This window comes from Larus michahellis, chromosome Z, assembly GCF_964199755.1.
Source record: "Larus michahellis chromosome Z, bLarMic1.1, whole genome shotgun sequence".
NCBI classification, from domain to species: domain Eukaryota; kingdom Metazoa; phylum Chordata; class Aves; order Charadriiformes; family Laridae; genus Larus; species Larus michahellis.
In genome coordinates this window covers 23,333,423-23,358,927 of record NC_133930.1, presented here as the reverse complement: position 1 = coordinate 23,358,927, position 25,505 = coordinate 23,333,423, and the positions used below count along the sequence as shown (strand labels likewise).

The following is a 25,505-nucleotide window of genomic DNA, read 5'->3' as shown; positions in this document are numbered from 1 at the left end:
AAATCATATCAGCATTTTCAAGACCAGCTTCTAGTCCTGCACTTTACATGTATGGCTAACAATTTCAACATTTTCTGTAACAGAGTTACTACAAAACTGGATGAATCTTAGAGTGGAATAGGATTCTGATGTTTGATGTAAGATGCAGTCTCTGGAGTAAATGTAACCTTATAGAATTCATCTAACCAAATTCAGCATGAACAAGCACCTACCCAAATACAGCAAAAGCACTACACATCATGTTTTCTTCCTCTGGAATAGTATTTTAACTTTCCGAACTTTGGAGCATATATACCTGGTTTTATTTCTCTGATAAATAAATTTAAGAACCATGTAGTACGTACTTAGATAATACATGGTCTCTTGGAGGCTTTTACTATCCTCATTTGTCCTACCTTTTAGCTTACAGATGATATTTTTTTATACCCCTTAGCGTCACATACTCTGACATATGCATGGCACATTTCTCCCCCTCCCATCATCTGCATCACATACTGTTGCAGCTTGTTTCTCCATAAGCATACATACAGTAATTTCCCTTGAGCTGTTCTTACCAATAGAGGCATTACAAAAAGATTTAGGAGTGTAGAATTTCATTTACTTTCCATATTCATCACCGAGGTCCAAAATTCAGCTCTTCAAAATTATTGCTTCTTTGATGTAATAGCAAAGTCCTGGAGCCCCACGAATATACTCGCACTAGCACATTCATTTTCTGCTTGAGTTTCCTAGATGCCTAAACTTTTCTTTCTGAGCAGGGTTTCCTCTGTCCTGAAGGCAAACAGTTACACAACATAACGGATAAATGAGTCACTGATTTGCCTATTCCACCTGCAGGGCAATGCCCCATAAACGTTCACATGCGAAGTGGAACCTGCAAAAAACAAAGGCACCACAGATGGTAAGGATGACCTTTTTTCTGCTCAGTGATGACAGCTGTTTCTGGTAGGGAGACAGAGATATACTCCGCTCTCTTATGCAAGCTGATATGTCTAGCTCTTCTGAAAGTTTGGATTCTTTAACCACAAGTCTATCACTAAGAGGAGTATGGAAACTTGTATCATGAGAAGATAATTTCCTTGTAGCAGATTTAGATAAAACTGGATTATGGTTGCCCTATTTTTCTCTTAATTGTTTCAAATGCTAGAAATACTTAGATTTTTTAGAAGTCTTGGCCATCACAGGAACTTTAGTTACAATGTTGAATGTATTTCTTCCTTTCTAGCTGTCACTGGCAAAAACATTGAGGGTCTGCACACAGGTGTAAGAAAACAGTATTTTCCTCATACAGCTACTTAATTTCTAAGAAGTAAAAATGGTGAAAGCCTTTCTTTAAAACTTTGGTCTTACTGACAGATTTATTCATTGTGCAGACTAAGAAAGCAGCAATTATATACAAGATGATTGGCTCATAAGCCAATTTGAATTTATCAGTGGCTTCTTGTTCGCAAATGAGCTGGAAGAGTAATTGGAAAGCACAGTAATAGGTATTTTAATTGACTTTTTTGCTGTTGTAAATCGAATACATTTTTCTTGTAAACTATATTTATGAATAGCAAAAGAATAAGAACTAGAAACATCTATGATATATGCATGTTCTGACCCATTCCTGTTTTTTGAAGAATATGGAGCATCTGTAATTTGACTGTGGGCAAAATTCTTCTCTCATTTCCAAACCCAGAGTAACAGCAGTGACATCCAAGAAAAATATTTTTAATTATCCAAAGTTTATACAATGGGAATTATTTCCAGGCCACTACCCTCACTGATTATCTCAAACTGTCTAATTAGTGCTTAATTGCAATAATGACCACAAGAACTCCGTTAGCTTGCAACCAAACAATTTTCTTTTATGCACGAATATAGGCCTCATTTTCATCTCTGAAAGCCACATGCTCTGATGCCAATGCACATAATGAATGCCTGAAGTTCATTCTGTGTAGTGCACTTAAAATTTCCCTTTAAAGTGTCATCAATTTAACAACTTCCCTCAGTAATTTTCTATTTCTATGCGTTCAGTGTCATGCCGTGAGAAATGTTGAACAGGGGACTAGTACAGACGTAACTTTCAGAATGCTGATTACGATATGTTTATTATTAAGTAGCTATATACCAAATTCATACATATTTACAACAAAAAGTTCATGCAAACTTGTATTACTACACCCCAAAGTCAGCTACCCTTGTTTCAGTTAGTCCAGCTGATTTCTTTATGAAGACCTCTTAGATATTCAAGAGAAATCTCATGTAACACAACTCATACAACTCCTGTGCTAAATCGTGTTGTCAAACAGAGCTGTTTAATAGCTTATGTGCAGCTGGACACATCAGAGGCAGCACAGAACCAAGCACCTGCCCGTCAGCCAAAGACCAGTTCCTAATCACTGGCTTCTGAGCACAGCTGCCACAAGGCTGTGAATAGGAATTGTCCTCCCTTCCCACACCTGTTGGGAGCGGGAGGAGAAATTTTCTTCCTTCTCCCTATCGACTTAGGTAAGAGGTACTGATAACCTTTACAGGATTTTGATACACAGGTTGTGGCATCCTGGGCATCCTTCATCCGACAGGGGAGCACTGCTGCCTTTCACAGAATGAATGTGATGAATGGCCCACGTAGGAAGGGACTTAAGATAAAATTTATGGAATTCTACTGCTCTGAGAAAGCCTCTTGACCTGCCAGTGAAGCGGCAAGACACATGTGTTCCCAAACACATGGAAGGGGAAATGGTGAGATGGGTGTACATGTGCGTATGCAAGTATTGTGCACATAGGGTAAAGTTTATACACCTATACATCCATACATAATTATTGCTTAATAGCTGTCAGGCCTCCTGCCTGATCTTCACTAGAAAACAGTGGGCTTTGATTTTCAAAAAAAAAACGGGTTCCTTCACACAGAGATTTTGTTTGTTTGTTTGTTTGGTTGGTTGGTTTTTTTAGTAATAAAAACCCTGTATGAAGGAAAGCCAGATGGTTAGCTTATTACTACCACCAACGACATTTCCCATCATGAGGTCTGTAGGATTACTTATTTGACGTAGAAACACTTGTCTAGGGAAAACTGGCAGATTTTCATTTTTTCTCTCTCTGCTAAATTATGCTGATGGCTGTATATTAAATAGTTTCAAAAATCCTGTCCTTCCCTTACAAGGAATTTCTGTAGTTGTCACATGAATATTATACCACTAGGGTGCCATAAAGAGTGGAATTTCTTATTCAAAGATGTGAATACCAGTCAGCTGATGAGAAACTCATACTACGGTGAGCCATACTTCTGCAGCTGGAGAGCTCTGATACCTATGTGCATTAAAAGTAGTTACCAAAGACAAAATGCTGGTTTATTCTGTCACATAACAGTAGCTTAAATTACTAAAGTATAAATTTTTGTAAATACAACTTAAATACATCCATAACATTACATTTTCTTACTTTAACCTCTGCTAAAATTGATGGTTTTATTTCCATAAAATCCTGGTTTTTTAAAAAGCAAGTCGTGTTGTTCAACCGAGTATGTTTATGAAGCACTGACAAGAGGTGGAATTTACTTTCCTTTATATTTTCCTACAGTGATATTTAAAATAAAACCTACAGAGGGAGCTCTTACACCAACCATATAGTACCCAACATACGTAAGAAAGGTGAATGAATGCAGCTCTTTGGATAATAATTTTAAAATACAAGAATAAACATGATTAAAATGTCCCTCCTTAACATGAAAAGGTAAGGAGTGAAAATTCCATTTAAAATTTTGATTTTTTTCCAAAATAGTTGACAGATGATTTTAGTGTACTGCCAAGTTTGGTGACAACCGAAAAATGCCTTCAGGTTTTCCTGAATTCCCACAGGTGTCCAGCATTGATAGTTACATTGAAATTAGTGAAATTTAAGACTACCAAAACTTAACAAAGATTATGGTCTAATTATAAATTTAACTTAAATTTTTTTGTCACACATTTACAACAAAGCAGCATTTTACTTTTAATATCAACAGCACTCAAAAATACACACATGTATTATCTCTGTTTAAAAGAGTAGCTATGTTATATGAAGGGTTTGATACACCTTTCAAAAGTATTGTTTTGACAATTCTATGCTAAGGAAAAGTATCATTTATAAACAGTATCAATAGTTCTAAAATATTATGAGCTGAAAGAACTACCCAGGCATATAATGAAGACTGCTTTTCTTCAAAAGCTAAAGGAAAATAAACCTTCGGCAAATCAGAAGTGAAAATTAACTAATCAAATCCTACCTTAAGCCCCATATATGTACTTCCCATGAAAAGGAATGTAGATTGGCTTGATAAGCTGTGGAAAATCACTGTCCACAAATATTACCCTGTAGATTGTCTTTTAATTTAGTGTCAGAAACGCTGCAGTTTAGAAATAGACAGCAGCTACAAGGAGGATCTAGAAACATGGCCTACCTCAAACATGATGGTTCTTCCGCTAGAATGAAAAATGTGACAAATAGTGCAGGAGATATGCCCAGTACCTTAGATAAGGAGGTAGAGCCCCCTCTGACTATAGCTCAGGTGCAACAGCCTACTAAACCTGCCTCTGCTTTTCTATCTTAAACACATCATTTATTTTTTTTATCACTTAACCATTCATCTTTAAAGGTAACAAAAGACTTGCTGATTCATTTTGAATAAAAGTGGAAAAGTCATCCAGCGACAATGTTTTCTTCTAAACAGATCTTGAGAAAATTCTTGTGTTCCTCCCATCTGCTGCGTTTTGGTTGGGTTCTTTTTGTTTGTTTCACTTGAATTACTGTCAGTTTCAGTATCATGTGTTATTTTTTTGTTCTCTACTAATGTGCTGTAATACTGTGGTACAACTGATACACAACATCCCAGTCCAGCCAGAGGAAAAGCAGTTCTAGTTCTTTCTAGCAGATCCATAAATGGTCGCAGTGTTGTTTTTATTAAATCAGATTGTTGTTTTGAAGCAGTTACAACAGCGCTCTCAATAGCAGAAGATATGCGATCAGATTTTGTGTAGTTAGACCAGTGTAAATCTCCGAATACTCTGATAAGGCTGATGGAGTCAATCTGGGCATATAAAAATACAAGCAGAACAAAACCAGAATGCAGTGACTCATATTGTAGAGAGGTTTCCAACTCCCAAACTGATGGCAGTTTAGATATTTCCATGCTAGAACAATTTAGCTACAACTGTATCATAGGATATATACTTTTCTTATCCATTCAAGAAAATCTCACTGACTTCCACAGAAGTTGTCTGGTAAACCAAGGGCCGTGTATGGTCTGCAAATTACAGTCATTTTGAACATGCTGTTGCTTCCTTTTTCTGGCGGGGCTCCTCTCTTTCAGAAATACCCCCAAAGGAAAAAATATAGCATCACTTAAATTATTGAAGTCTTGAAATTTTTTTTTTTTTTTTATGTTGAAGTTCAAAAATTCTTTTGGAAACCCACTCTATTACTAAAGATGCAATGACCTTACCTTAAAATTGATTGATTAATTAATTACTAATTAATTACTAATTAATTAATACTGTGATTATTCCACACCCCTGGCTTTATGTTATCAGGAGAACAAGTATCACACAGTTTTTAGAGCTATGCCTGTATTTGGCAGTGTATCCAGTACTTGCAGGCGCTAGTCAGAAAGCACTTCTTTGGAATGATCAGAATCACAGACTGAAATTTTCTACATTTGTTCCCTCAGAAGTGAAGTTCACTGGCTGAATTAACTGAAGCACGGGTAAGCAAATTACCAGAGTATTACCAGACTACCCAAACTATTCCACTAGAGGACAAAACCACCGACAATCACCTGGGGGACTCACGGCAGGCCACAGCTGAGCCCATCAGCCCAAGTGCGTGTGTGGCACCTCTCGGAAAACTTATTTTAAAAAAGGGCAGGAACACCACAGGGAACAAAAAAAGTGAGAAACAAGAGAGGGATCATCAAGGTCAGAGAAAGGAGGAGGAGGTTCCCCATGGCAGAGCAGATATTCCCTGCAGCCTGCAGAGAGGAACACACCAGAGCAGATGGATATTCCTGAAGGAACTGCCACCTGTGGAGGAGCCCACGCTAGAACAGAGGAAAGTGTGAGGAGGAAGGAGAGGCGAGGCAGAACTGCAACCCCCCATTGTCCATCCTTTCTGCACTGCTTGGGGGTTAGGCAGAGGCGTCTGGGGTGAAGCTGAGCATGGGAAAGGGGGGAGAAAAGGTGTTGTTTTAGTGTTTGTCTTTTTGCTTCCCATTATCCAAATTAGTAATTATTTTTATTTTAGTTGGCAATGAATTAAGTTAATCTTCCCCAACTCAAGCCTGCTTTGCCCGCAACAGTAGTTGTTAAGCAGTGTCCTCGTCTTTATCCTCCCCCCACCCTGGCCTTCTCATTCCTGTTCTTCCTATTTTCTCCCCATGTCCTGCTGAGGAGTGAGTGAGCAAGCAGTTGGGTCGGAGTTTGGCTGGTGGCCAAGGCTAAACCACCACACTAGATAAGCTTAAAATCCCCGACACGATACTTCTAAGCACTCAGAATTCAAACTGAAATTGCACGTGTGTATTTAATCATGCTTTTGAGTTGCTGTTAAGATTTAAAAAAAAACATGAATGCAGGGCTTCACCACCAAACCTTTGTAGAAATTAACACTGAGCCTCCTTTCCATAGTTCTTGCCTTCAGCTGGCTGTCCCTTGCCTTTACTTTAGGGAAATCCCTAAGACCTCTGCACTAGCCAAAGATGAGCTGAACATCTCTCTCTGCACATTGTCAGGCTCCCTGTTGAGAGAGGTGGTGTCAGGTTAGACAAAAGAAATCTTTGGGTGAGCTCTCAAGTCAGCCTTGTTTAGCTCTAGCCTCAGCTGGACAAAAAATCTCACAGCCTCCAATTATATGATAGACACTACTAAACAACAGACAAGCCCAAACCATAACACAGACCTTCCAGAAAAGATCTGTGCCAACCAAGAAGGAGGCAGTCTTAGTTGTATATGCAACAACTTTTAAGTTTCCCAACGGAATTCCTATTCAGCACCCTGTCTCGTCAGCATCTGCAAGTTGTTCTCAAATGAATTTCTCTGATAAACCAGCAGCGAGAGCAGGGACAGGTCTGTGCCAGCCAACAGGCACAAGCCCAGTATACCTCCATGTTGCCTCTTAGAACTTGACTGAATATGGATTTCCCCTTTGATTTTAGTTAAGCTTCTGAATTCCTTAAAATGTCCCTTAATCACTTAATACTCATTAATAAATGATTAATAAACTCTTATCTTTGACAAGTCTCCAAAGCTTAAATGGTTAGAATTCATACCTACACTCCCATGTAGTTCCTTCTGTTAACAGTTGGAAAAAGAATGAAAACTATCAAAACAAGTACCCCATGGGGGATGATCTATGATATTTGTTCTGATCTGTGTGGACAAATAGGGTCAGACTTCCCAGAAAGGCTTGAAAATTAATGAAATGCTTCGGGTATTTGGTGCTGTAGGATCTAGGTCACAACAAACTACTAACATATGGGATTTAGAAGGAACTCTGCTGCAGGCAAGTGATGCCATCTGCTGTTGACCATCCACAGGACACCAAACCAGATGACTGCTTTGATTTATGACACTTTTCTTTTCCATTTTTTTCTGTCTGTCGTACCTACTTTGAATATAAATTTCAATATAAAATTTTTCCAAAGGGCATTCCATAAAGTGCTTGTGTGATCTGGACACCTGTTATCTATTTGTAACTTAAATTTCTGTTTTTCCGTATTTCAAAATGAGAAAAACAGAGCAGACATGATGAGATGATAAAATGAGAAGCACTAAGGAACAACGTATTTGCATTTCCTCAAAAATATGACAAAACACTGTTGCCTAAGGACTATTGAAACTAAAGGGAAAATGTTCTGTAAACTTCACTGGGATTTGGACAAGAGCTGTATTGCATTAAAAATTACTGAAAAGATCCATATATTCTCATAACCCTTTTTTATTAATTTTATTTTAGTCAAACAATGTGACTGCTACAATTCTAAACTGGAAGGAAAACAGTTCACCAAGCAGATTGTTACTAGGTTGCTCAGAATAAGGTAGTATTTGGGATTCTGGATGTACCAAATGCTTCTAGGAATGCTTTCAATAGCTGATTCTTATGCTCTGGAGTATTTTTTCAAAAACAAATACCCAAATACCTCCACATAAAAGTATTACAAGTGAAAACGAAATTGTGGTACAGTGTCAGTAGAAGTATCTTGCACAGCCCTAGCAGATATTTCACAGATCAAATCTGTATGAATAGTTAAGTTAAAAATCACAGCTGAGAGACTGTGAGAAAACTTGAACGTGTCAAAAAAAAAAAAAAGAGAGAAAAAAGAAAGATTAGCTTCTTGAAATGTTTAAATTTGTATATGGAAAAAGAAATGTTCAAAACCATCTGTTGATAAAATGTGTTCAGGAAGCAGTATTTTAGCATAAAGAACTTTGCGGTTTTTTCACTTTGGATTTTTGAATCCTGCTCTAATCTCCACTTGACTTTGTGAACTGGTGGGGTTTTTTTTTCCTCTTTGAAATGCCTATTTCTGCTTGGGAAGAAGGATGCCTCCACAGAGTCTTCCCTGGTCACCCAGTACCCTGTATTAGCAGCTGCACAGACACACTACTCATTTCCAGGTCTTGAATGATGTAATAGCAGAGCTGCACACTACTTTGTGTAGGTCTGCAGCTAAATTAAATGCCCAGGCTTTGGAATGCCCACGACTTTAGGGCTTCTGGTGTTGTTCAGCCTGCAAGAAGGGAGTGCTTCCTCAGCACACAGCCTCATATTGCTCGCTCAGCCTACGCACAGGGCTATGGTAGCAGTTGTCGTACTATCCCAAAGTACCAATCTCTGTTTTGTTGGTGTTGGGGCTTTTTGAAAGAGGGTGTAAATGCATATGGGTGGGTAGATCTGCTTCATCACAGTAACAGCTCCAGAACTTACGGAAATCATTAGAGGCTGCTGTATAAACATGGCACTTTTACATATTTTGCCACTTCACCATTTGACATGCCGACAAGGTTACTAACTGTGCGTATGCAATGATATGTCTTGCCATGATAGACAGAGAGATAAAAGGTCAGCTTTTCTTTGTTCACCCAATAAACACAAACTTGTTTCCTTCTGCAATGGGAAATCAGTTTCTTCAAGAACTTCAATCACATAATTTAATACAATATGACAGTATTTGAATCCCTATGCCAAATTCCTATACTGACAGGAGATGTTCATGCAGAAAGTATTCATATGAAAGACAAGAATAGCAAGGTAAAAAATGGAATTTAAGAGAGAAAAGCAAGAACTACGGTGAATAATTAATATATAAATAACTGTATTATTTCTCTCACAGTTAAAAATTATGTAGATCTGCAAATATATCCAGCAAAGAGGAAATAGTATTCAATAATAGCCAGCACTTCAGTATATGTTTAATTTTAAAACATTTAAACTTCATTTAATTGATAATACTGGAAGGACGCCTGATTCAGGAATGCTTAATTTAACGCTTTGTTCAGATGAGACCTTAATGCCCAGATAATGGTTTCAAATATTTATTTGTTACGAACCAGAAGTATAACGCAATCAGAAAAACTGTAACAGATTTTACACACCTTAGAGTAAATTCAGATTTGGCTGGAATTTTTCCTTTGTAAACCTGACAGATCTGAGATCTCCCCTGGCTGGAGACTGATCTTGCAAGTTACTGACAATGCTGCTGAGAGCAGCTATCCTTTATAGTTTGGTACTCGACATCTTACTAGATCAAACCTCCATGCACCAAAATTCACAATAGGTATGAAAGTCTTCTCTTACATGATTCTGTAGGAAGTCTAGAGCTTGAAAGAGACATGACAGGACATGAGTCATGAGAAGGACACGCCCTTAATTGTATGGTCCTGTCCAATTAACTTAGCAACTGCACTGACTGATTTCAGTCAAGGGCACAAAATCAAAATTGTTTTTTCTAATTAGAGAAAAGTGTTTCAGAACATTGGAACTTCTGAGAATTAGTAAAAATATTCCTGTTAACAAGAAAATCTCAATTAAAAAAAAAAGTTAGGAAATCAGAAGCAAAAATGCAGTATATGTGGAATTATAAGAGCCCATGTTGAAGTCTTTTTCTAATGCTCAACTTCATTATCTCATGTTCTCATTTCTCTTAAGATATATGAACATATTGCTAGAATAGATTTATAAGAACTTCAGTGAGAATCAGAAGTAATTTTCTGAAAACAATATAACCAAAGCTATACAGAACGAAGGTAAGCAGAGTGTCGAACACTAAAAATTGCAGCCATGTGGGATTTCTTAATCAAACAGTATTTAAGAAAACGATCAGGAAAGAAGCACTTAGAACTCATGACTAAACTCTCAGCTCAGGCCTCAGCTGTGTTTCAGTAGGAATCTAGAGAAGAAAATTACTGAAATATGCTGGTGAGACGGATCTCAAAGCAACAGGCCTAAATGGGACACGAAGGCGCCCTTCTTGGCCGTCTTCATTACAGATCAGTGCAACTGCATCTTTTAATCACATCTGTGAAGACAGGCACGAAGCTTCAGGATACTTTTTTTCCACAAATGTGGTTTTTTGCAAAATTTTGCCATGAAAGAAATTTTCTCTCAGAAGTACTGAAATGAAAAACGTATTTTGGATTAGTCTAACATTAATTTTGAACCCATGTAGGCTTCTGTGGTACCCATAATTTTTGTGGGCATAGGGTCATTAGTGTGGCGTGTCAGATTCATAATTAGCTGCACTTGTAAGTCTTTAATTACCTTTTAAAATTTAGTTCTAATTCCCTTTTTAAAGCACTATTTACAGATATAAGTTAGTATTGCTCAGGAAGAGCTTATTGACTGATTCCACTTGTGATATGCCACGATACATACAGCAGTTGCTATGTTCTGTTACGTGTTAGGGCCTAAAATTCCACAAATTGACATTTAAAATCAATTTTTTGAGAAAGAATTCAGGAAAACAGTATGATAAAAATGTAATCTTTGCATGCTTTATTTAGGAAACTGTATGGCAGTAATAAAATATAATATTTTAATATTATGCCTTCCCTTGGAAGACTGAAATATGATGTAAAAGAATTAAATAATAGACACAGCATTTTTAAGAGATAATAAGTACTGGTACACCTATTTAGTAAGTAATTTGCCTAAAACATTAGTCAGGGTTTGAATGAATGATTTTCAAGATGTTTCCCAAAACATAAAAAAAAATAAATATTCAAAGCATTCATTTTTCTTGTTAAACGTGTTTATTACAGTAATACCACAGATCTAAGTGTAAGTGGAGTCCAGTGACCTTGCTGTAAGTACATTCAGATCTCTGCCCCAAAGAGTTTCCAAATAGTTAATATGGCAGCAGAAAATTTGATATTAATTTCATTACTGTTTGGAGATGGGATACGAAGGGGAAAAGGACTGGAAAAAGAAAAACTGAAGAAAAGGGATGACAAGGGAGGTTATGAGGAAATTTGGAGCGAAGCAAAGGTAATTGCCAAAAATGAGTCAACACTTAAGTTTTGTAGGCTTTTCCATATCCTCACAGTTCCTGCTTCCATAGACGTACCTAACAGCTGGATCCTCTGGCTGATTACTCCCTAAGAAAATTGCTTTCATAGAAGAAGTCTGAAAAGCTTTTTATGTCCAACAGTGATAGCAGGTATTTTGAAGGAAGGACAAAAAGGGGCAAGAGAAAGGCATGAAGTTAGAGAATTCTTGCAAAAACACTGGATTGTCTGAACAAGGTCAGCTCTGACACTGCAGCATTTCTAAAGGGACCCTGCCAATCTAATTTAGTCCCCAAATTTCTCTGGCTACATAAGATGTTTTCCTTCACTTCAATTTGTGATGTAAAAGGTTTGTAAAGCTCAAAATAGGAGCGTAAAACAGAGTGCTTATTTCAACCACTGCTACAGATAAATAGGCTTACCTATGGCTGGAATACTCCATTATTCCCCAGTTAGACTTAAGAGAATCAAACCCCCTGGAATCTAACCATAGTGGAATGCTGCTCACGCATAAAGAGAAGAGCATTCCAGTGAAGGACTTAAAATACAGCAACACTTTACCTTTTGGTATTCTCTTCCAGGTTGGCATCTGGGGCTCAGAATGGGGCGCTGAACGCAGAAGGCATGACAAAACAGAAGCCAAACCAACCTAAACCTACAGCCTATTCCTACCCTAGACCAGGGTACTGTGTAGATGAATTCACAGTTCACCAGGCTGAAGACGCAGAATGATGAAGAATACTCAGCATTTATGCAAGTCCTGAATCTCTGCTCCCCTGTGCCTTTATGTGTTTTATCTGCTTAAAACACAGAAAAAACGATGGGAGCAGGGACCAGAATACAGGTTCTCCTTACCACCAAGGAACCTGCTTAAGAGTCCTCGATGTTCATCCTGCACTGGTACTGCTTGAAACCCAAGCACAGCACAGAGCTCTATGCCATTTTGCTCCCTTGCACACAATACTCTGCCCACTGGGTCAGAAGATGGCAACGTGCGTCCTCCTTCCCCGCTGTTACCTCACAGCTTCAGGTCACGTCACAGAAGAAAAGCTGCGTGGCTCTGTGCCTGCCAGGGAGAATATGGCTATTCGTGGCGATCCCCGAGCACAGGGCAGAGCCTCTGGGCTGGGACACAGCTTGTCTGTCAGAGGACCCTTCACACAGGTGGCAGGCTCAACTGCACACGCAGTCCTTGAGTGTCTCAGCAGTGGCCATGCTGGTTGAGGACGAGATGGAAGAAAGGGCCAAATAAGTGACTGACATCGATGATGTCCATCCTACTTCTAGCTCCCACTTTCCCCTGACTATATTCAGGGCATTTTTCTGGGAGTTAGGTGCAAGTGGTCTAGAAACTAAGTTGACGTACCTACTGCTTTGGTTTAAAAGAAAGTGGCAGGTGCCAACACATTTTGTGAGTCCAAAATTATAAGTGCGTGTTGGGCTCCAAGGATCCTCTGATAGCACCTATGGGATCAAGCCCGTCAGATCTTGGACGAGCAAGAATGCCTCACTTCTGCCTGATGATTAGGTTTACCATTAAGCAAGGTAGTAATCTTTTCCACTTTGTCAAAACTAAGTTACACTGTATCACTGCAGCGGTAGAACTTTCAGGCTTTTCAGAATTGCTGTTTTGGACATGGAGAAGTAAATGCTAAATTCACTTTTAGGTATGTTTGCCCTTTACTAAATCCACCCTCCAGTCATGAAAGACAGATCTATAAAGGGAGATATTAATACCTTGTATCTTCAAGTCCCAACTGCCTATTAGAGCACAGTTCCAAAGACAAAGGTACAAAGGAAAAGTGAGTCTGTCGAGGTTAGCTATTTTGAGAACTCTAGCTTTAGGAAATAACCTTGTTTTCTCCTTCATTATTTACCTTCTGAATCGACCTATTAGGATTTGAGGTATCTGACTTAAATGACTTCTTTTTCAACTTGCAACTCAAATTGAGTAAACAGATTTTAAACTCAACAACAGAACCCACCTTAACTCAGTTCCATAGAAAATGGTCTTAGATTTCCGGTGTCCCTTTGCATCCTTTTAGATGCACGTGGCTTGTGTAATTAGAGAAATTCTTGCAACGGAATCTAGTGAGAACAATACATGTGCATCTTATCCTCTTGAGAAAGGAGTAAGCTACGGCATACTTATTAGTTTATCTATACAGAGTATGTTCACAAAATGTCCATACTTGAGTACTTGAGTTACTTCCCAAAACATTCCCATGGAGACCAACTCCCATTGGAGTCACTGGAACAGGTGTAGTCTCTGATACACAATACTAAATCTGGAGTCACTTCACGATTGAGAAATCAGTGAAGATATTCCAAACAAAGTGTAACAAACACAAGTCAGAATTTGCCCCTAGAATATGATATGCTCAAAATCACAAGAAAGTTGTAAGCATTTAAGAAAGTTACAGTAAATGTTTACAGAAGCTGAATGTAAAGATTCAGGGAAAATGAGACTTTATATGATAAGAATGCTCAGTAATGAACTTGCTCCAGATCCTGAAAGTTATACTTCGGAGGGAGACAAAGATCTCCCCGGCTTTCCCTCATTTTGGACAGTCCCAGTTAAGTCATCAGGACTGACTGAGATAATATTTAATGACTGTAAGAGTTGCGGGATCTGGCCTGTCAGATTGGAACAACTTACTGTACTGAGATGATTTTAGTATACGCCTGTGAGTGCAAATGGAAAGTTTTATTTCCAACAGTTTTCAGAAATGGAGTATCTCAACATTTTGTACTTACTTAACAGGATTTTGAAGGTCAGATTTTTAAGCTCCTACTGTTTTAAATATCTGCAATATTTTAGCAAAAAAAACCCCATATGAATTCAGGGATCATTACGCTGTTCGTATTACATATGTAACAGTACTGATTCTTGCAGTGAATATTGACTACTTTCTTTGTTTTCTTACGTGTCACCACATTACTTATAATATTTAATTATACTCTCATCAGGCTACATTCTGGTTGTCATGGTGTGACCTCTGTGAAGCGCTTACCTTATTCTTAACTTTCACCTGGCTGTTGAAACAAAGCCAACTGTAACTGAGGCAGGACACAGGAGCAGTGCCTGGGATTCAGAACTCCAGGGATCAACATTAACATCCCTCTGCCCACTTCTGACATATACATTTAGAGGAGTCCAATGGCAGGGACTGGAAAGACATCTAGGGAGGGCAGAGACCTCCATACACGCTGCTGGATTCGTATCTAGCTTGGGCAGAGCTCTAGCTTCTTGCTCTGTCTGCTGGCATTGCCTTGTTTTTGATTCACAATTATAAAAATTCTTCCCTGTTGACCTAAGTGTTGCTGTGTTTTGTTTCTGCTCTGCTATACTGCCTGCCAGCAGTGCTTTATTTAGCATCTGAAGTTAAACAGTTAAAATGGCTTCTGTTACGTCTGTCGTAATGCAGCTCCCATTAAGTTATAAGCCTGAAGTCTCCTTTTCTCTTAATTTGTAAAATATTTTGGAGCAGTCTTTTTTGTTTGCTTGTGTGCTTTAGAAAGCAGATAATAATTTTAAAGTGTCATAATTTGGGGAAAATTCAGACAATCTAATAAAATTTTGGCTACAATTGGACGTCAATAGAATGTTTTAACACAACCTTAGGAACTGATCTAATATTAATTAGGTCTGAGAAATTACCCTCTATTCCATATTGAAAACACCAGAAATCTACCGTGGATTGCAAAGGAAAACAAAAGTAGAAATTATGTAAAACTACATACTTAAAGCAATACTATGGTAACATTTTTGTGCACTGCAATAAAGATGGGAATACCATCAGGATTTGATTTTTAGGTCTACTTCCTTAACTTCTCTTGAACTCAGGGTAAGTTACTTTAACAACTGTTTTATAAAAGTAACAGATGCACCTCAATATGAAATAAGGAAACTTTATTTTGTAATCCTCCCAATGAGAAATTTACAATGACGTTTAACACATGCCGGAAGGGTCATCTAGAACTAATCTACTCCAACCCTCGTCCTCAAAGCAGTATCAGCTAAAGCAGGTTACTAAGGACCATATCCAGTTGAGTTCTGAACATAGCGAAGGATGGAGAATCCACAACCTCTCGGGGCACCTGTTCCAATATTTTGCCAACATAGCAGCAAAAAAGGAGTTTCAAAAATGTTTAAATCAGATTTTCTGTATTTCAATTTGTGCCTGCTGTCCTGTCACTGGATACCACTGAGAAGAGGCTGTCTGTGTCTTCTTTACTCTATCCCATCTGGTATTTTTTTTGCACATTGATAAGATCCCCTTCCAAGCCTTCTCCAAGCTAAACCATCCCAAGTCTGTCAGCCTCTCCTTGTATGTCAGATGTTGCATGCTCTTAATCACCTTCATGGCCATTGACTAGACGTGCTGCAGTACGTCCCTTTCTCTTTTCTACTAGGGAGCCCGGAACTGGACTCTAGATATGGAGACACTCCAGAGATGGCCTCAACAGCACTGAACAGAAGGGAAGGATCAACTCCCTCAACCTGCTGGCAACACTTCCTAATGTAGCATAGGAGGCTGTTGGTGCTCTTTGCCACAAGGGCACAGTGCCGCCTCATGTTTGACTTGGTGTTCACCAGAACACCCCAGGTCCTTTTCCACAAAGCTGCTTTCCAGGTGGTTGGCCCCCAGCCTGTACTGGTGTAGGGGTTTATTCCTCCTTAGATTCCCGACTTTGCAACACCAGGCTGAACAACAGAGGACAACCATTTTCAAAGCTACGTTCACACAGATGTACATTGCCATGCACCCCTAAGCTCCTCACACAGTTTCATTTCATGCGAAAAAAAAAAAAAAAGCCACCGTCAACATATATATCAGGCTGTCACAGATACTGCCAGTTCTGGTTTCAGTGTGCCAGGCGCACACAGAAGTACTGGCATTATGTAAGCATATCAAGGGCTTGGGAATATGAAAGGGACATTTACAAAAGTGTGTACACAGCTGTGCAGGCCTGTATCTTAAAATACAGTTCTGAGTTATCTTTCCATTTATATTCCAGACTTAGTGTACTTCACCTATATAGCTGGCTCTGTTTGATGACTTCTAAAATATCAGCCTTTACCATCCCACAGAGCAGACCCCCTTCCAAAACAGAGATTTGCACATTTTTTCCCCCATCTCGCTATTGTTGCAAGTATTTCTCCTCTCTCTTCTTTTGGAAAAAAAAAAATCCTAACTCATTTTCTTGCTGCTTTACTTTCTCCAGTTTTGAACGCAACATCTGAAAATGCAAGGATGCAACGTAATTAATTTGAGATATTTAATTTCTGATAAACTACTACAGCAAAAAGTATAATTAACAGACCAAACCTTACTCCCTTTATTCAGAAGACAGTTCATTAGAAATCACTAAGAATTTTTAGTACAAATGTGGTGAGTAGGAATTGACCTGAAGTCCTGAGAAAACCAACACTGAAAGAAGAGTTTACTTTGACTTCCATTCCTAAAAGATCATCAACTAGGATATTTCAATTTCAATTATTTTTATTTATAATCTTTATTCCCTGAAAGCCATGATAGTGTTGGTAAACTGAGGCACGCATCTGCTCTTTGATAAACTTTCACCTATTGCTACAGAAAAATACATAACAGAGCAAGTTAAGAAGAGGATGTAATAGCTATGAGGCCCTTTTAAGTTGGAGATTGAAGTTTCCTTTCTCAGCAATCTTTTCTTTTTGTAAATTATTTTGTAACATTTTTAAATACATCACAGTCATTATTCATCCTCAGAATTTTCTGAGTGAAAGACCTTCCTATTTAGACAAATCATGCAATCTTCTGTGAGAACTCATATTTGTCAGATACAAATTGTTCAGATGCAGCTTTTGGCTCAGGCACCCCCTAAACTACTGATTCCTGGGTAGTGGCAAGTATAGGAGGGAAGGCATCGTTCTATACAGTCTGTTTTTTATATGCTTTTTTGTGAACTCTCTGCTATTGGAAGCTGTCAGACTTGAGCTAGATGGGGTGACATGGTCTAATCCAGTGCAGACTTCGTAAGGTTTTGTTTCCTTTGCTACTTCCTTATCTTTGTCATCACCTCCTTTGTTTTTCTTCCTCTCAGTTTTTAAAATACAAGTGTGGCTTTCACTTCCTCCATTTCCATAGCTGAACCTCCTTTTTGTTGGCATATCAGTGTACACTTTTTCTACAGCTACACCAACAGTCTTCTCTTCTCGTTCATACTAGACCACTGTCCTACTCTGATGTCTATCTAATATTCCAGAACTGATATGCCCGTGACCAAAGCTTTTTCCTCCGAACTCCTGTTCAGTTCCCTATACACTATCTCCACCTCAGCATTTCTTTCCCTTCCCATAATTCCCAAATTTTCTTCCAGCGCTGCTTTTCTCAGCATTAGTGGCTCTGTTCTTGTTTCTTTCCTTCCAAGTCTTTGCAGCTTTCCTCTTTGTTACCTTCCCTACTCCTGTAGAACAGGTGAGTTTGGAGGGGAAAGAGGTGCCTCTTCCAGCGGCATGAACCAGGAGTGCATTTAAGAGTCTCAAATCCTGATGTACTCAAAGAGGAAGCATAAAATGAAGCTGTCCGCTAATTTTCCAAGGAAGACATCAGCACAAGCAAAATTAATGAACTTAATGTTGTACTAGACAGCAATGACAACTTCTTGAAAGAAAGAATGCCCTGCAACAGCTCAGGTCACTTAGAGACTCACTGAACATTATTGATGACCTTAACTAATAGAGTACTGATATGTAATGAAATTTTACAGTCTGGTAACATAATTAGCTAATTGCTGTTATTCTCTCTGGGTGGGAAAGCAATAGGCTTTCTTTAACAAGCTTTGGAAAACAGAATTGGTTGTGTATCCCAGAATTTCACCCAGTGCAGTGCTGTGCATTTTGAACTAAAGCAGTAAACTAAATAAGCCTTTGTCCCATCTGCTGACTACCAGGGGTTTCTGAGCAATACACTACCCTCCTGACTATTTAATAATGAGGATGATTTAATACATTCCTTTCCCTAAGTTTTTTTCTTCCTGATACTTTTTCTTCCTACCAGATTCGGGACCCATTCCAGACCCTACGCCATATGCGCTACATCACTCTTCCTGCTGAATTGAAAACTGAACCTCCGAGACTATTTGTTACTCCCCTCCTTCTACTTCTTTTCTACTCTGAATCCTTTCTGCACCTTCATCTCCCATCTTTCCTCACAGATACACCAAACAAGTTAAGCTGGCTCACATGGCTTTCCTCAGCTGTAGGAGGGGATCTGGGGATGTGAAGCACATCTCGTAAAATGTCTGTCAAACCAAACAAGTAATTTCCAGAGGGTTTCTAACACCTAGCAGTTGTTATGAATATCACACTATTATCACAGTTATTTAAAACAGTTCTAGATTAGCTAAATGTCAATCTCGCAGCTACTGCACAACCTTCAGGACATCTTTGTGTATATGACAGACTCCCAACTGTGAAATGATTAATTAAAAACACTCCATACTTCTAAATGTGCATATATTGATTGTTTTCTTTATAGGGCAAAAAAAAAAAGGATTATAAAATCAAAGTTAGGTTCTGCTATTCAGATGTACTTTTTTGGTTTGTATTATTCTCTCTTTTCAGCCTGAAAGTGCACATGATCAATTTCATTACTGTTTGCTTCCACATTTTCAGTGCAGTGGTTAAAAAGAACTGTATGTTTTTGTTGGCCAGTTGTTACTTTAAAAATTCTCACAGATTTTAACAACTTATAAGCATGTATCTTGTTTGAGGAACAAATCAGAGGTCACAATATAAACTTAGGAGTCTTTGCACAACATCACATCTGAAAACGTCGACGGTTCTACTCAAGTGACCAACCAGTGTTTTCTTCTATTAATGTGGTCTTCCCTTATGCACTAAACCCATGGCAGATTTCTCATACAGATTAAAGTGATGAAAGAATTTCAGCGGGGATTAGGCGGAACTGCAAAAAAAGGAAGTTTTTTTCCAGCAGTACACGATGGTTTATGGCAGGTAAGGCAAGTGCAGAAAGTTCTAACAAAGTGTAGTCAGAGAGACACGACTCAGGAAGTTCGTGTGTTAATTAATACAAATGCCCCATTCACCATACTGCAAAGAACTCACAAATAATTAGACTTTGCGTAAGCAGCATGAATTCCCATTTTGTAAGACACAGCAACTTATGCTGATTTATCTTGTACCGAGGCATAGTCTCAAGTATGTGATGATGCATTCTGTCGCCATGGAAAGGAACGTATATAATGTAATATCAAAGAATAAATGAAAACATTATATGCTGGCAAAGCTTCAGTCCTTGCTTCAACACAAATAAGGATTTAAAAACATGTAAAATGTAAGCACAAGTTTTCACAATACTGTATGTATTCTCCCGCCCTATATAATTTTCACCTAATTATTCTTTCATCTAATTTTGTTTAGTCTTTAGTTGAGCTGAGCTAGTTGTCTCTAACTGTTCAATTAGGTACACCCAATAAAAGACTGGGCAGAAAGCCACTGCTATTTCACCCTTGGAAGGCAAGGCTTCTCTGTTGATCTTTTTAAGTAGTCTAGTGACACGGAGTGAAATCCTGTTCATCTTACATAAAAGCATCCAGTGAAATCAGCAGGATACCACCTTCAGGATTTTACACCAAATTGTACTATCATAAGGATATGAGCATTCTGTACAATTTGTGATCATACATCTCCATGCCTAAAACTGACACATGAATTAATACTTTTGTTGAAAGTTTCCGTAAGGTAGTATTTAGCAAAGATGTGCATATGAGTACAGCTTTAATGAAACATAAGTAGACTCCTACCCAGAAATAGCTGCTAGTTTTTGATGAGCCTGATAGGCCATCTCACATCCCCGAGTTCGAGTTTTGTGCATTTCCGCGTGCAGAGATGGGCAGGTGACCGAGACATCCCCAATGGAAATGACCAGCTCCCGATACAGAGCCACCTGGGTATTGAACTCCTGGACAAGCTGAAAAACAAAGAGGATTTACTTACATGAGACGTTTAACTACACTGATAAAAACAACTTGAGTTTTTAAAACATGTGACCAATCTAGGGCTTGTTCCTGCTGCTCCCATTATCACGGAAAACGGGATCAAGTGCCCGAGATTTAGTAATAAATGACTAGGGCATCCGTGGCAGCTGCCTCTTCCGTGAGCTATAAATGTTCATTTGCAGGAAAGTAGTGTTTCTGCTTTTAATCTCTGAAAGTGTTTGAGTTATTAGTCTTAAATATTAAGCAGACAAAAAACCCAGCTGTTTTACTAGTAGCGTGAGGTTATTTTTTGCTATCATAAAAGACAAAAATATCTCCAGAAATGATTGCTTTCGCTCCTCCTGCTTCCTGATTAACAGCACATTTAGAGATTGGAATGTAGCATTTGCTTTTATACTGGCGATTCTGCTAATTTGTTTTCTAATGATTTCTGTTCTGTCACTGACCTCTAACCCAGATTTCAGACTTAAAATTGATCTGAAGTTATTGGCTGAGAAGACGTACCAGATAGGCACCTTCCACTTACGATTCCAGAAAGCACTTTTTCTAATGTGTGTGTGCGTGTGGAAAACAGACAAAGTAAATAAACACTTCAACCTTTACAGAAATCCAGTATCCAACAGATACACATGGATGCTAGTGGATAAACGGCTAACTTTTACAGTGATGGAAAGCCCATTATAATTTAGTTCCACGATCATGTACGTGGGATTACATTTTAGGGAAATGAAGCATTTTCTGCCTTCTGAAAGAAAGCACATCAGACCATTTGCTCCACATCGTGGCGGGGGTGGAAGGCAGGGAGCAATAGAACAGAATATTTATTTATCTGTGTTTTGCTAATTTGACCTCAACTTCCAAACTACATAAAAACAGACAAGAGTAACTGCTCATAATTCTGCAGCCATCATTACGACCAGGAGTTCAACATATCCCAACACACAAGCATGCTGAAAACCTGGATTCTATCAGATCTACCAAATTTTGAAGTCAAGCCCTCACATCCTCATACTCAGAAAATAAGTGATTCGCTTCTCCTGCAGTATTACATTTGCCTCTTCATGCATCTCACTGTAATTACTCTGTATAACTGAAAACTAGTATTAGGACCTGTTTTTTGGCCGTGCCTTCTTAAATTTCATTGTAAGAGTAGCAAATAGGTTTCTCTGCTTCTGGAACAGCAGAACAATCCCAGCGCATTCCAGTACATCTGCACCTTCCCACCCTCAAAGCCCAAACAAAACCAAAAGCACACGCCAAACAAAGACCCAGGCACAATATTTGCCAAACCTGCCTTCAACTCTCTCATTCTGTAGCTTAAGACAAGGCATGAAAGCAATGGAGAAAAAAAACAATTGTACTATGTTGTGTCATAGCGTAATTACGCCACATGAAGCAAAAGAGAAAAGCGTTTCATCCTGCAAGGGGTAACTGGCTGCGCCAGACACATTTGCCAGCACTCACCTGACATCCCCTGTCTAAACAGGACACATTCAGCCACCTCAACATCACCAAGGAAAACAAAACCACACTGATGTTGCAGCATCGAGACAGAGAACAAGAAAAAAACCCATGGGTTTTATCTCCTGAATCTTTTGGCATCTCGACAACCCATCTGTAAATCATATTTTATTCCTCATCAGTGAAATTCGACAAAGCTAGCACTTCTGTTTAACTAGCCACATTATGCTGTCGGGAATGAGAAAAAAAGGCAGGACCCAGTGGGATCCACTTGTTGGGTATATTTATAGAGCTACTTTGGCAGCTTTGTTCCTCTGTGCACTGGGAGTTTCTCCCAGTTTTGAAGTATCAGAGTGGATATCTGCCAGCACAATTTGCAGTATTAGAGGAAACAAAATTGCCAGAATCCAAGCAGAACAGAAGTAGCAGGTACATTTCCAGTGCTATAGGACCGAGCTTTAGCAAGATCCAGATTTTTCAAGAAAAGCAGCAGCAACTTCATTTGCTTTCTATTTCTGTCATTGGCTAAGAGGACCAATTCTAGGGCCCGGAGTCCAGCTGATGGTAGCTCAAGGAGCCAGATATGCGGCATATAGCACTCGTTTGGAGGAAAAGTGTCAGGATCCAAGCACTTTGAACATGAATGGAGAAAAATGTCACACCACGATGTGACAGTCCAAAAATAACATGGATGCAAGTCCTTGATCTGAGGTTTCACAACTGCAGCCAGCTTAACTCCGTGGAGGCTGGAAACAGGTACCACGTATGAATCGCAAGGCCTCAAATTCCGAGTTCCGTTTTGGAAGGATTTTAGGGCAGGAGCGTGGCTGCTGCACACGGCAGCACGCAGAAAGCGCGGGGATGCAGAGGGGGCTACTCTTCGCCTATTTAGGCTTCAGCGAGTGCAACTCTGGGGACAGATCTGGCCGGACCTCGCAAAAAAGCAACTCCAGCGGCTTGGCCGGGGGCGGTGGGGCGAGCGCTGCTGCTCCCCCAGCACCGTCCCGTCCCGGGTCCCCTTTTCCCTCCCCTCTCCCGCCTTTGAACCGCCACCGCTTGGGTCACGGGGCAGCACGCCCGCCGAGGACCCGCAGTTTTACAACCAGCGCGACTGCACTTGATGGGGAGCGACAAGCCGCCGCCGGCGACGCGGGGCACCGGGACTAAAAAAGGGTGTGGGGGGGCAGGGGGTGGAAATCCGGGCGAAGCCCACGGGCGGTACCCACCATCTTGCAGTCATCCAGGGCTCGCTGGGTCTGGTGGGCGCCCTCGCAGCCGCTGCCCCGCCGTTCACCGTCGCGGCGGCGGGGCGAGGTCTTGCTGCCCGGGAAGATGGAGGCGGCGGCGGGGGCGCGGGGGCGCTTCCTGCGCCCGCTCGGTGCCGCGCTCATGCACGCGCATCCGCCGCGCGGAGCCGCCCGCTGCGCGGGGCCCCGCGGCCGCGGGCAGCGCCTTCTCCCGCCGCCGCCGCCGCCCCGGGGAGGGGGTGCGGGCCCCCGGCCGCTGCTCGGCCTCGGCCCGGCGGGGAACGGGCGCCGCTCACGGCAGCTGCGGGCGGTACCCTGGCGCCGGCGGGAGAGCCCGGCGAGCGCCCTGCAGCATCGCCTCCGCTACGGCGGGGAGAGGCGGAGGGGCTGGCGCCTTCCCTCCTTCAGCAGCATGTCAGTCCCCGCGGAACCGCCCCGCCGGTGGCATGCTCCGCCGTCCTCCTTCCCGCAGCCGGCGAAGGGCGGGGGCGAGCTCGGCCGTGCCCGGCGGAGAAGAGCTCCCATCCAGCGGCCCCCGACACCTGCCCGATGCTGCCGGCGGGGGACGGGGACAGGGACGGGGACGCGGACGAGCCCGCCCCACCGCGCCGCTACGCGCTCCCCCGCGGCGCGTCTCGCCGGGGCGCCCGGCGGCAGCCGCTCGGAGGGGCCGGGGCGGGGGGCGGCGGGGCCCGGCGGGGCTGACGCCGTCAACAGTGCGCCGCCCCCACAGGGCGGGAGCGCCTGCGGCAGCCGCACCCCCGGGCCTCGCCGCCCTCCCGCCCCCGCCCCGGGCCTCGCCGGCCGCCCCGGAGCCCGCCAGCCGCGGCGCCTGGCTCGCCTGCTCGCCCGGTGGCCGCGGGTCGAGTGGCCCTCCCGGTGGGAGCCCCGGGGGGGAGCCGGGCAGCGCCCTGCCGTCTGGTGGCCGCAGCCTCAGCGGGACCCCCCGCCCCCAACCCCGGGCGGCGCTCCTTTGGACCCTGGCACACCGCCCGGCCGGCTTTTGCCGGAGTTGACACTAATCGTCAGGAAGCTTACTTTGAAAATATTTTTCTATTTAGCAAAGGCTTGGGTCACTGCTCGAATTTGTTTTCTTTCACTAAAAACCATCTTAGGATGGTTTAGGTGGGCTCTAAGGAGAACGTTTGGAGGGTGTGATGCGACTGCCCTGTAGGTTATACTTGTTCACTGTGGGAAAGATTAAATAGTAATCGATTGGAGAAACTGTTTCCTCTGTGCTCCAGCAGCACAGGGCAGTGGCAGTTCACCAGGCAGACGCTGGCAGTGTCCCCACGCCTGGGGCACCAGCCCCTCCAAGGGCAGTGCACGGCTGTGGGGCTGTGCCAACACTGTGCCTGAGGCCACCTTCCCCAGCCCTCCTGGAACCCCTCTGCTCTGCGCCAGGTACTGCCTGGGCCGGCTTCACCTCCAGGACTGGTCTTACTCTTCTTTGTAGCCAGGTGGCTATGGCTGCTTAGCTCACTTCTGGTATAATTTTATTTCTTCGGGACATTAAATAAAGCGTTTTTATGTTTCAGTAATGTTCTTGATACCAAGGGAACGCCGAGCACAGCACACACAGAAGCCCAGTCTTGCCAAGGAGTTTGAACATGCCAGCAGTGGCACTCTGGCAGGTTGAGGGCCTCTTTTTAGGCTGTGCTGAGCGTTACTGTAACACAGACACCCTCGTACCTGCCTGACTCCAGACATTGCCCGTTAGCCTGCTTAAAACTCTTTTTAGACATTTCCTGCTGTTTTCCCAGAAATGGAAGCTACTGGATGTTTGCTAGTGCCGATAATTTTGCAGCGCTTGCAAGCACTGTCATCACTTTAGCTAAAACTAAAATGCCCTTGTAATTATAAAGTTACCATTGTAAACATACTACTAGATCTTCAGAGCAGCAAGAACTTGCAGTTTGCAAGTGCTATTTTAAGGACACCACACTTTTTTTCTTGTAGTAAACTTAATTCTATTACTCATAGGAAATAAATGCTTGAATTTGGTGCTGCATGAACACAAGCTTTGAGCCAGGACATCATATTTCTTCCATATACAGACAAACCATTACCTAATGGCAAGGAAAACATTTTAATACTGACAAAAAGCAAAGTGAATGCATCTTCTCCTCACATCTATGTAGAACAAAACGTATGTATTTTTAAAGGGAATTTAAAACATGTTACTATGCTAGTGTTTTAATTAATGCTACTGTTTTAATTGTTGCTCACGTATCATTTTAGTCCTATGTTCTAGTCTTATTTCAGT

General features: G+C 41.3%; 1 protein-coding gene across 1 annotated transcript in view; it reads right to left on the bottom strand.

Moving 5' to 3' along the window:
- RGS7BP (regulator of G protein signaling 7 binding protein) overlaps positions 1-23,597 on the bottom strand; it is a 41,157-nt gene extending 17,560 nt beyond the window's left edge. The window contains exons 1-2 of the mRNA XM_074570632.1: positions 23,219-23,597; positions 20,337-20,503 (exon numbers count right to left, since the gene is read on the bottom strand). Of these exons, the coding sequence (XP_074426733.1) occupies positions 20,337-20,503; positions 23,219-23,383 (332 nt within the window). The 5' untranslated portion in view covers positions 23,384-23,597. The remainder of the gene's footprint in view (positions 1-20,336; positions 20,504-23,218) is intronic.
- Positions 23,598-25,505: the final 1,908 nt, after the last annotated feature.